Genomic DNA, 12777 nt, shown 5'->3' with positions numbered 1-12777 from the left:
CCATCTTAATGTTAGCCATGTTGTTAGAGTCAGCACGCTACTCTCCCTTATACAGTATCAGATGTACCTCCGAGTGACTCTGCAGGACCCCAGTCCAGAAAAAGAGAAAGAGAATGCAGAAGGAGTGAAAAGAAGAGGTAGGATAAGAGAAGGAACAGAAAAGGGGATTGGGAGCGGAGAGAGGGGGAGAGGAAGGAGAGAGGGGAAAAAGGGGGGGGGGAGGGGAAGTGTAAACTAGTGTTCGCGGATTGGGCTGTAAACTACAGCCCAATAGAGTGTCGATTACCTCGTGTCACTGAATGGGGATACGGATAGGTTCCCAAACCTATTGCCTGCCCCAACCCACCCAATTATCGCCCTAAGGCTGCTAGTGTAAACATGTTATGTATTCATGAACCCTTTACTATGATATAGTAATAACAATTTTCATTAATATATAAACTATTGCAAAACTACCCAATACATGGTAGAAGGTATTTAGAGTGATCTCTGGAATATGACCAGGGGGGGGGGGGGGGGGGGAAGCTGCGGCAAAAAGGCGGGGGGGGGGGGAGGGGAACGGCCGGGCACATGGCTCCCAGGCAAGGAAAAAGGGAAAGAGAAGGACGCCCCGAGAGGCGAGCTCCGCCGGAGCACCCCCAAATTTTGCTCTGGGGGCATGCCGCATTTAGGAAGCCTATGGTGCCAGGACAGCAAAAAAAAATTATATTTTGGAAATTAGACCCCTTGGGGAGCGTAACAAGGGGTAAAGTGAACCTTAATACCCCACAGGGGTTTCACGACTTTTGCATATGTAAAAAAAAAAATACAAAATTTTACCGAAAATGCTTGGTTTCCCAAAAATGTTACATTTTTAGAAAGGGTTAAAGCATAAAATCCCCCCCCCCCCCCCCAAAAAAAAAATTTGAAGCACAATTTCTCCCGATTCAGAAAACACCCCATATGGGGGTGAAAAGTGCTCTGCAGGCGCACTACAGGTCTCAGAAGAGGAGTAGTCACATTTGGCTTTTTGGAAGCAAATTTTGCTCTGGGGGCATGCTGCATTTAGGAAGCCCCTATGCTGCCAGGACAGCAAAAAAAAAAAAACACATGGCATTATATTTTGGAAACTAGACCCCTTGGGGAACGTAGCAAGGTGTAAAGTGAACCTTAATACCACACAGGGATTTCACGACTTTTGCATATGTAAAAAAAAATACAAAATTTTACCGAAAATGCTTGGTTTCCCCAAAATTTTAAATTTTTACAATGGGTTAAAGCAGAAAATACCCCCCAAAATTTGAAGCCCAATTTCTCCCGATTCAGAAAACACCCAATATGGGGGTGAAAAGTGCTCTGCTGGCGCACTACAGGTCTCAGAAGAGGAGTAGTCACATTTGGCTTTTAGGAAGCAAATTTTGCTCTGGGGGCATGCCGCATTTAGGAAGCCCCTATGGTGCCAGGACAGAAAAAAAAAACCCACATGGCATTATATTTTGGAAACTAGACCCCTTGGGGAACGTAACAAGGGGTAAAGTGAACCTTAATACCCCACAGGGATTTCACAACTTTTGCATATGTAAAAAAAAAAAATTTTTTTTCACTAAAATGTGGGTTTCCCCACAAATTTCAAATTTTTGCAAGGGTTAATAGTAGAAAAGACCCCCCAAAATTTGTAACCCCATCTCTTCTGAGTATGGAGGTACCCCATAAGTGGACATCAAGTGCACTGCAGGAGCGCCACAATGCTCAGAAGAGAAGGAGTCACATTTGCAAACTTTGCTGAAATCGGGGGGGGTCATGTCGCATTTAGGAAGCCCCTATGGTGCCAGGACAGCAAAATACCCCCCCACATGCCATACCATTTTGGAAACTAGACCCCTTGAGGAATGTAACAAGGGGTAAAGTAAGCCTTAATACCCCACAGGGGTTTCACCACTTTTGCATATGTAAAAAGAAATATTTTTTTTTCACTAAAGTGTGTGTTTCCCACCAAATTTTACATTTTTACAAGGGTTAATAGCAGAAAAGACACCCCATAATTTGTAAATACATTTCTTTGGAGTACGGACATACCTTATTTTTTGATGATTTAGGCTTGGGGGTGCACAGCAGGTGGGAGCACACTTGGGGGTGCTTGAGTGGGAGCACAGTCAGGGACCTTGAGCTTGATATGGAGCCAGGATATGGGACCCCCCCTCAAGGAGCACTAATGGGGGGAGCACTGAGCCCTAAAATAGGGAAACACTATGGGGGACAACGGGCCGTAACTGGGGTAGACAGGTGGGGTACGGAGGCCCGTAATATCGGGTACAGTGGGCCAGAAAATTATAAAACATAATAAAACAGGATATTTTCCCAGAATGATGACCCAGAGCATAGCCAAAACTAAAAAAAATATGCCCGCCCCAAACTCTATGCTCTGAGTCATCATTCTGGGAATGTGATGTGTGTGGCTGTCCCTAACTTGTTGCCTCAAATGCACACCCGCTCAGGTGGAGAGAGAGCGCTGTGCATGTGAGGCAACATAAAAAGTCCCCGATGATAGTGACTCAGTGACCTATGACCCATTTTTGAAAAAAACACCCCCAGAGGTCTTATCAGGTTTTTTTTTTTTTTTTCAGTTTTTAGTGATTTATGGGGGTTAAATTTTGGAATGTACTCTGGACTTGGTACATTGGTCAAATTATGGAAAATTAAAATGAAAAGGGAAAATTTAAGGCTCCATGGAACTGTGATACTCCCTGAAGCAGCCTATGCAGAGGCCCGGATTATCTGGGCAAGTGTCGCATTGATATGTGGTGTCCTTGCGCATCCCCTTCCTGAAACACACTCTGCATTTTTTCTGGGTTCGTCCCTTTTTTCCAGTGGGGGGGATCACACCTGCAAAGTGCTGGCCGGGGACGATCCTGGCGCCGATAACTCCAGACCCTTGGGAAGTCCGGCCTGATCTTTCCCGGTCGCCAAAGATCAGGAACCTTAGGACTTCTTCTTGGTACTGGAGGAATGTCCCTGTGTTGCCGGCGTACTGGGATAGTACAAAAGCGTTGTACATGGCAACCTGTACCAAGTAGACCGCAACTTTCTTGTACCATGCCCGTGTTTTCCGCATGGCGTTGTATGGCTTGAGGACTTGATCTGAGACATCAACTCCCCCCATATACCGATTGTAGTCCAGAATACAATCGGTTTGAGGACCGGTCCCACGGTACCTGTACATGGACAGGGGTGCTGCCATTCCCATGAATAGTGGTGAGCAAAAGGACATCCCTCTTATCCTTATACTTCCCCAACAACAGGTTATCATGGGTCAGGGCACGGGACTCACCCTTGGGAAAAGGCGTCTTGACCAAATTTAGAGGGAGGCCTCTCTGGTTTTTCCGCACTGTCCCACAAGCGGACGTGGATCTGGCGGCAAGGGATGTGAAGAGAGGGATGCTGGTATAAAAGTTGTCCACGTACACGTGGAAACCCTTATCCAGCAATGGGTAAATAAGGTCCCAAACGATTTTCCCGCTAACACCCAGAGTGGGGGAACAATCTGTGGGTTCAATACGGGAATCTCATCCCTCATATACTTTAAACCTGCAAGTGTACCCGGAAGTACTCTCGCAGAGTTTATAGAGCTTCACGCCATACCGCGCCCGCTTCGAGGGAATATACTGGCGGAAGATGAGTCTCCCCTTAAAACTGATGTGAGAGACGTCCCTGAGCGGTACGTAGGCCTCCACAAACTTGGCCCCAAAGTGATCGATGGCCAGCCTCACTTTGTTAAGCCGGTCATAGGCGGGATCACCTCGGGGCGGACATGCCGCATTATCTGCATAATGCAGGCATTTCCGAATAGCCTCGAACCGCCTCCATGTCATCGCCATACTGTAAAGCGGGGTCTGGTAGAGGACGTCCCCGCTCCAGTAATGACGAGCACCTGGTTTTTGTCCAGGCCCATATGCAGCGAGAGGCCCCAAAATGTCCTCATTTCCGCTGCATCAATGGCGCGCTATTCATTGGACCTGGCCAAAAAGGAATCTGGGTGGTGGGCAATGAACTGCTGGGCATACAAGTTCGTTTGCTCCACCATTAGATAGACCAGGCTGTCACTGAAAAAAAACTTTAAAAAGTCCAGATCAGTGAAGCCAGCCGTGTCAATCCGGATATCTGAGTCGCCAACAAACTCAGGAATCCGTGGCTGATAATCCTCTGGGGGGCTCCAGACAGGGTCATCGGAAGGGGACTCCAGTGCACTTGTCTGTCAGGCTGGGCTCCTATTACGAGCGGCATTGCCACTTGTACTAGTGTCGGCCACTGGGTCACTCTCATGGGGGGGGTGTGGCCTCGCCTGGCGGCGTCTCCGCCGCCGTACGGGGGACTCATCATCACTGCTAGAGGATGAGGAGGAAGATGAAGAACACAAAATGTAGGATCTTAATCGTCCTCACTGGCAGATTCGGAGTCGGAGGCTAAAAAACGCATAAGCCTCCGCTGACGAAAATGGGTGTGTGTGCGGGGGGGGGCAGAGAAGTGTGTATGTGGTGCTTGGTGTACTACTTCATATAACTGTGTGTTATAATTGGGGGGGGGGAGGAAATGCTGCGGCCAAAAAAAAAAAAAGGGTGGCGCACGCAGCTCCCTGAAGCCCTAATAGGACCCGGGGTCAGGGATCAGACCCTAATAGGACCCTTGGGGACCTATTAGGGGGTCGGGGGGGGGGGGGTACTTTTTTTTTTCTTCTTTTTTTTCACTTTATTATTCCTACCTGTCCCTATACACTGCTCTCCCTATTGTAACGGCTCCTGAGGGGGCTCCGGCTCCGAGGGGGGAACCACGGCCAATAGCAGCGTTGCTGGGGCGGAGACAGTATTGTCACCGCTCCCCAGCAACGGTAGGTGATTGGCGGTGTATTGTACACCGCCGATCACCATTTATTTCCAGGTCATCGGGTCATCACTGACCCGAATGACCGGAATCACCGCAGATCACCCGCGCGATTTCGCGGACGATCTGCGGCGATCGTCGACATGTGGGGGTCCCGGGACCCCCCTCTGCGTTTGCCTGGGACGCCTGCTGAATGATTTCAGCAGGCTTCCGGTTTCGCAACCCGCCCGGCGCGCGGCGGGATGCGAAATTCGCTGGGACGTATGAGTACGTTTCTGGTCCTTAAGACCCAGGGTGCAGGGACGTACTCATACGTCCGTGCTCCTTAAGGGGTTAAGGGTGCATTCACATGTACAGGATCTGCTGAATATTTTTGCTGCATATTATGTGCAGCTGATTTTGCTTTCTATTAACTTTGATGGGAAGCTAAATTAGCTGCACATAATATGCAGAAAAAATATGCATCAAATCCTGTACGTGTGAAGGTACCCTAAGGGTACGTTCACATGTGCGTATTTTTGGTGCCGGTTTTGTTGCTCATTGACTCCCTAAGGGTGTATTCACACGCATATTTGATGCTCAGGATTATATGCTTCAGATTTTAATGTAAACTAAATGACTGAATAAAGCTTCAAATCCTGCGCATTAAATATGCACAGGATATTGTACGTGTGAATAGACCCTTAGGGAGAAGGATATATCATAAGGGTAGGGTCACACATAGTGTATATAGTGTGTATTTTACTGCATATTTGCTGCTGCGTATTTTTCTACCCATTGAAGTCAATAGTTAGCAAAATACTAATTAGCCTCTTACTTTTGGTCACTATTCAGAGCTGAAAATGAAACACTCCTTCCTTTGTAGACTTGAAGAACAAGGTGAAATCAGTCTTCTAGGTCTAAAATCTTATTACCTAGCCACACATCTATCCTAATTATGGTGTGCAAGCAAGATAAAACTCTGGTTCTGACTTGAACAAAACTACCTTGAAGTACTGTAGATAAGAGCATTAACTATTCATTCCATCTACCCTACCATAGAACCAACTTTATTTTGCTGCTTTGACTAATTTGTACAATCCCACTTTATTCCCAATTCCTCTCCAATGTTCCCAGTATTGGGTGAGGGTACATTCACACTACATTACTTACATACAGGGACTGGATCCGGCTGGGGATTGTCAAATCCGGGCGCTCCCATATCCCAGCTGGACCCTGCCCGTATCTCAGATAGTGACTCCAGTCAGATCATTTTTGCCCCATATCCAGTTTTGTGGCCGGATTGAAAACCGTTGAAGCTGATTTTTTTCTTCCACAGTATTCCCTTAATACCACCCATATTAAAACCAAAACAGTGTTTTTCCACAGCAAATAATAAGATTTCACTTTTCCAGAGCCAGTTTTTGTTTCAGGCAAATCAATAAATCAGAGCCTTGATGTCTGTTTTAAAGGCATTTTATAGCTCAAGAAATATTCCAAAAAGCTGCCATTTTTGGGGATATTAATTGAGCCATAACACATCGATAAAACTGACTTTACAGATGTTTTATAGCTCAAAAAGTGACCTAAAAGACTGTGTGTGAACATAGTCAATGTGCTGTGCAGTGTATGGTTCTGGAATTGTACAGCTGATAGAAACCAACATCAATTAAAATCAGAGAAAAGGTTTCCTGAAGGAGTAGTAGTCAAGGTTTAGTCGTTATGTAACCTGGCATATATAGCATGTTTTTTTTTTGTAAATTTGAATACATTTATGGAAAAAAAATAAAAAGGGCCACTAAAATGTTCACGACCATGTAAAATATCCCACAATTTACTCTGGGGGAAACATACATTTATGAATAAATGGGCATTGTAACTTTTAAAACAATGTAGAGACCCGGATTGATGGCTAGAACAAGCAGAATGTTCACACAGCAGAATTTCAGACAAAAATTCTGCAGCAGCGGTCAATGGGATTCCGTTGCACTTTGCAGACAGCAACATTTCCGCCCCAGTAACATCCTGGTTCTATTGATAGGAATGACCCTTATGTTTCTAATGACTGATCAATAAATTAATACTAATATGCCATTGCTGCTGGAAAAATATATGTTACCTAACCCTTAACCCAGATACATCAGCTTGCAATATGCTCGTGAATACGATTGAGGCCTTTCCATGACGCCGATACAACTGAGATAAGGAGTAGAAGACAAAATATCTGACGAACAGAGAACGCTGGAATTTCCCAGTAGAGAAACTTCTGTCAAGAAATTAATGGACACTAGATATGCTAAAATATACGGACACAATAATCAAACAACCAATAAAAATGTAACATGCTAATTTTGATGTAAAAACTAAACCTCCTTCTTTGCCCAATGTAAAAACTAAATGTACTTCCTGGATTAAACAGAACTCTTTGGGGCAGTTACGAGTATGCTAAGAAAGAGTGTATACCAACATCCTGTGTGGTGTATATTTATTTATGTCGACACTTAGCAATATATGGCAGCACAGTCAATCACATTTGAAAGCCTCCCCTCAGACGATCCTTAACACTATCAGATGGCGCATTTCAGAATTGTCCTAGCGCAGGTATGACTTGCCGTTGCTCCGCTTTTGGTGGAATGTCCGCAGTGAGATTTTCCATGAAGACATTCTTCGCCATGTGACCTAGATAGACTGCCAATGTAAGTCTATGGGTCCATCTCGATCGCACGCACAGAGAGCGAGAAGTGCTCAGCTGTCTGATTCTCTACAAGTTAGTCATAGCAATCAGTTGAGGTGTGAGCATTTATAACATGTTATACATTTTTTTTAAAGTGACAGGTACACTTAAAAGGATGCCTGTGCAGGGGTCTGAGAGGTTGTATGTTATGGTATATTATAGCTATTTGTCATAACATTTCATGAAGTTAATATTCATGTAATGATGAAAATAAATGTGTGCCAGGAGCGTAAAGGGGGTTTACCAAGAAGATAAAATAGATCTAATTTATTAGTCTCCAGCTTTACCATTCAATCTTCTGCCTGACATAATAAGGTAGATACTACTTTGTCCCAGACCATACATTGTATACCAGATGTTTTATATTGTCAATAATTGATGTATTAAACAAAGAGACTGACTGAAATATATGAAAAAATTCAAATTACATTTATTGATGCAGTTTTTTTTTCCTTTTTTAATAAGCAACTTTCAGTCTAAAGAATTTTTACAATATAAAGAACATACAAATGACATATATATATATATATATATATATATATATATATAGATGCACACATACCCTACACTGGACAACTAAAATCTAGGACTGAATTCTAACCCTACGAGCAAAATACAAAGCAGGCTCTTTGAGAGTATGCTTTATATCCCAAATACTGTTATATCATATAAAGAACAAATAGCAGTACAGTTTTATTTTTTTGTCTTTTAAATCCTGTCCTAATGTTACAGTATTTTACATCACACTAGATTAACGCAGACATTGCAGGAGGAAAAAAAAAAGAAAAGTATAAAAATTAAGAATAGGAACGATGTGGGTCAATAGCATAGTTCTGTACAAAGTTGCTTTGGGATACAATAGAAAAAAATCCAATATAACAACAAAAAGAGCACAGACATCTTTTGCAATGAGGTCCTTTATGTTTAGATAAAAAAAAAAAAATCCTTCATAAGAAAGTTAAAATGTGTCCTCTGTTATGTAAGAGACAGTTCATATTTCCCCTCACAACATCCCTAACCCCTGCAGGCTCCAAAGAAGGGAGGAAGTAAAAATCTCCCACATGAAGTATATTTACAGTTACTTCATATCCTCGGCTTGTATGCCGCTTTTGTCTGTGCTATACCCTTGAAGGGGTTCATAAGCTTGGTTTAGTATTTCACAGTAGTATTGCAGACCAAAAAGTCCCCTCCAATCTAAGTGGCATAAAGGGGGTTCCTGTATGAGAATGTATTTGAGATATGTAGTGTATATATATATATATATATATATATATATATGTATATTTATATTCATGCATATATGGAGGTTCCCTCTTAGAACCATGAGGTTAGGCATTTGATGGGTACACAGCTGCTCCAAGCATGCTCTGCTATCTAGCGTGTCAGAAAGGTCTCCGGACTAATAATGAATCTAGTGAATTCTCAAACAATTGCAAAAGGAAGCCATTTAAATGGTTATGATACAATACTGTAGACTTTGGCTCCATCTGCTGGAAATAATACATAAGCATCAGCTACTCCTATCCCAAAGCATTTGCTATGCTAAATTTCTCAGCAAGAATTAGTAAGCCTGAATCAATGTTGGTGAGGCCTTTGGGCACAATATTGGGTGCTACCCTTCCTTTATATCCTTTAAAGTAGGGACATATAATTTTTTTTTTTAAAGAATGGAAAATAAAATTATATTTACAGTATATAAATATAGCTGTAATAACTGCATTTTATGTCATGATAACATTGGTGTAGTTTTATCTGTTAAACTCAATCCCGGTGTATAGACTAGGGTGGCACCAAACAGAGATTGATAATTCGGCTGTATAAATGGTTTTTAAGGGGTTGTGGTGGCAGTCCCATCAGGATCTCAGATGGTAGAGGTACTTGGCCAAATTGCCCCATTTTCTTTTCCTATATTCCATTACTGACCTATTTCCTCAGTACGAACCCAGATCATGTATCTCCACACTCAGGCTATGTTGTGTGTGTATAGAGACGGAGTTCAAACAATATTAATATGACCCTATACATTCAGATAGGTGACCATTATTCTTGGAGACTTCCTTAAAGTTTACCTGTCATCAAATCATGTTTTCTAAACTAACTCAGATTATATTCCCTAATTACTCCTAACACCCCTCCTGCCCACAAAAAAAGCTCTGAATGATACCTTTCCCCTTGCTCACATTGTGTGAGCTCCCGGCAGGAGGAAGTGGGCGTTCCCCAGCCGGCGTGATGTCACTTGTGAGAGCTGTGCCTCCCCATGCCCTTTACACACTTCCTGCCAGGCTGGGAGGAGACCAAACTAGTGGCAGTATTTTCAATCACATTAAAAACATATAAAGGTTGAGAATAATAACAGTAAGTAAATAACAAAGTGTCTAATAATTACATACAGAACATTATATTAAAAGTTTAGTTTGGTGACAGGTACTCTAAGTATAAGATTAAGACAGGCTCTAAATATCTCCCAGTGTTAAGGTTCATACTCATTTTACTGATCCAAACATCACAGAAAAGGTAAGATGTCTATATAACATTGGTTTTCAAACAACAGCATCAAACCTATGAGACTTTTCTGAGGCCTTACTTGGAAGACACATAGATGGCTATTACAGGAACCTCATATAACATCCTCCAGTGCTTCATTGCAACAGATTTTCTTAAACTGACTTTAAACCATGTGAACATTAACAATGAAAAACATGTTCATCTGCATACACCAGCAATAAATGTCAATTGAGATCCTATTCCCTGTTTAATATTCAAGTTTCTCCATATTGAGGGGGGTCCCAATATCTTTAGCAAACACGTTCTTTGCTCAAGATATATAATTTGAACTATTGGGTACTGGCTTAAAGAATATTGCTTCAGATAAACATAGAAAGAAGGATAGCACTGAATTCTATCATTCTTATATTTATTCATATAAGAACTACTATCAAAGAAATGCTGTGGTTCAAGATTTTCATAGGCTCAAATTGTAATACTATCAATTTGTGGATTTTCATTGGATTTCCCAATAATAATAGGAAGGAGGAATATACTTAGATAGCAGGATGTCATTTATTGCAGTAGTTGCATGTTTGTGTGTGTATTTTGATTTATTAGCTGCCTTTGTACTATGTCATATGGATTTATAGTCCATACATACCTTCACACCCAATCCTTTTATTGCTCCAATGCATAGAAAAAAATGAAGCTACTTTTTAAATAGTCTTAATTTATCGTTTTATGTGTACAGCTCCTATACAGACTTTTGTGTCTCCATAGTTACAGACTACAAAAAACCTGCCTGTAGTCTGATCTTGCAGCTATGTGCTACTCTCTTTGACCTGTTTGCAACAGTATTTAATTGAATTTAATATAGATAAATTACTTGTTTTGTAAGTAGCCCGTCTGTTTCCATTTTATTACTAAGGAGATCAATGATTCTAGTGGTGTGCAGATAAAAGGGCAGAGGGATACATAGACTCACAGGGTCGGACTAGCCCAACAAAATACTAGAGGATCCTCTGTAGGGCTTGGTCCGTATTGGGCCCAGCAGGATACCACCCCATATGTCCTTGGAGACAATCACTTACCTCTCGAGTCTTATAGACTAGTTCCTATGGGTTGATAAATAACCCATTAGACTTTTTAGATTGTGTTCAATGATAACAAATGATTAAAATAAGGATGTGTACATGGAGGGCGTGCCCAGGGAACCCCAGCCCGTTGCCACAGACACCTGCCATTAGGATGTGTTTGGGCAGAATGATCTGAACTGCAGTCTGCACGGCATATAGAAAACTCTTACATTTCAGGTTATACTAGAATATATATACTGTATATGCTTGGCTACTATGGGTTACAACAATGTCCTACATGTCCATTTCCTTTATATTCCTTTATGTATATTGTTTCCTTTTTATATAAAGCCCATGTTGTACAGAGTAATATTATCAAAACAGATTATTCCTTTTGTCCTCAGGAAATACTATCCAGGTGAAAGAAGGAACATGAAGCATGATCTGGGGGTTTCCATTTAGTTTTGTCGCGGACAGTAGGAGGCTTCATGTTGACTGTAGAGCCTGTAGTGATCTTACATGACACACTTTGTTAAAGGGGACTTTTCTGTGGGCTGCTGAATAGTATATACACTGCAATGGAGGTAAGACGACAGGAGTTTGGGTCTCCACATGATCCAGTAAATAAAAAGAAATGCAATAATAAATAAAATCAGAAACTTGCACAGATATAGGTTTTAAACTCTTCAATGTCAGAAGACTTTTTTTTCCTGGCACAAAAAAATCCCATGTTTCACGGTAGTGTTAAAGTCTCCCAACGTTCTCCTTTGAAGCCAAGCTATAATTCTTGGAGGGTTTTCAGTTACATGAGTTGATGGTTAATCCAATAATTTAGCTGAAAGTTGGACCCCAGCTTTATGACGTTGTGTTTCAAAGTTGCGTAGAGATCTCTTGTCCTTGCAAGTTGGAATTTGGCAGAAGAGTAAGAAAGAACTTCAAAGGTTGTGGCTGAAATGTCCTTCTTCCACACCAATAGGTCAAGTCATTGCAGAGATGCAGTCCATTTGCTCTGTAAGGATTTTAGTGTCTGTAGAGGAGCCTGTGGGGTGGGAACTTTCCTGCTTTTAAATATACAATGTACTAATTTGTAATCCTCACTGTTGGACACTGACAGTTCTCTGCTTGAGAGGCTCAATGCACTGGTGTATATGAGGATATCACACACTCATGGTCATGCTGGGTGAGTACTGTGTAGAGAAGAAAACAATGTCACAGAAGGGTCTAGAATGATTGCACACAAAATAGATTGCCAGCAGTAAGGCTAGTTTCACACTGCCTTAAGCAGTGTACAGCAGGACTTACCAAACCTTAGCCTCGGGATAGGTCCTGACTCATACGTTAAATAAATCCATAGACCCCCATATGCCCAGTTAAGGTAAAAAGTGTGTCATTTTGGCCTCAGTTTGGGATATATGTGGTGGGGTCTGCTGGATGAATTAGAGCGGACATTCAAGCTTTTGCCGTATGCAGCAAAAGGACGTATACCATTATGGGACCACTATGGGATGCTATGTATAACGGATGCCACTAACCATATTTCAGAGGTACAGGTGTGTACATCTTCAGACACTACATTACACAGTGTAAGGGTCGGTTCACACATACAAAAATCCGCTATGGCTTACCCACAGAAGGAAATGTGCTGCT

The 12777-nt window shown here is 42.1% G+C and overlaps 1 protein-coding gene across 1 annotated transcript in view; it reads right to left on the bottom strand.

The window, feature by feature from the left end:
• Positions 1-8798: 8798 nt before the first annotated feature.
• Positions 8799-12777, bottom strand: part of SSBP4 (single stranded DNA binding protein 4) — a 455748-nt gene continuing 451769 nt past the window's right edge. The window contains exon 18 of the mRNA XM_056574391.1: positions 8799-12317. Within this exon, the coding sequence (XP_056430366.1) occupies positions 12288-12317 (30 nt within the window). The 3' untranslated portion in view covers positions 8799-12287. The remainder of the gene's footprint in view (positions 12318-12777) is intronic.

The sequence above is a fragment of the Hyla sarda genome, chromosome 1 (genome assembly GCF_029499605.1).
Source record: "Hyla sarda isolate aHylSar1 chromosome 1, aHylSar1.hap1, whole genome shotgun sequence".
Taxonomy (NCBI): Eukaryota; Metazoa; Chordata; class Amphibia; order Anura; family Hylidae; genus Hyla; species Hyla sarda.
Note: the sequence above shows the minus strand (reverse complement) of the source record. Positions and strands in the feature narration are given on the sequence as shown.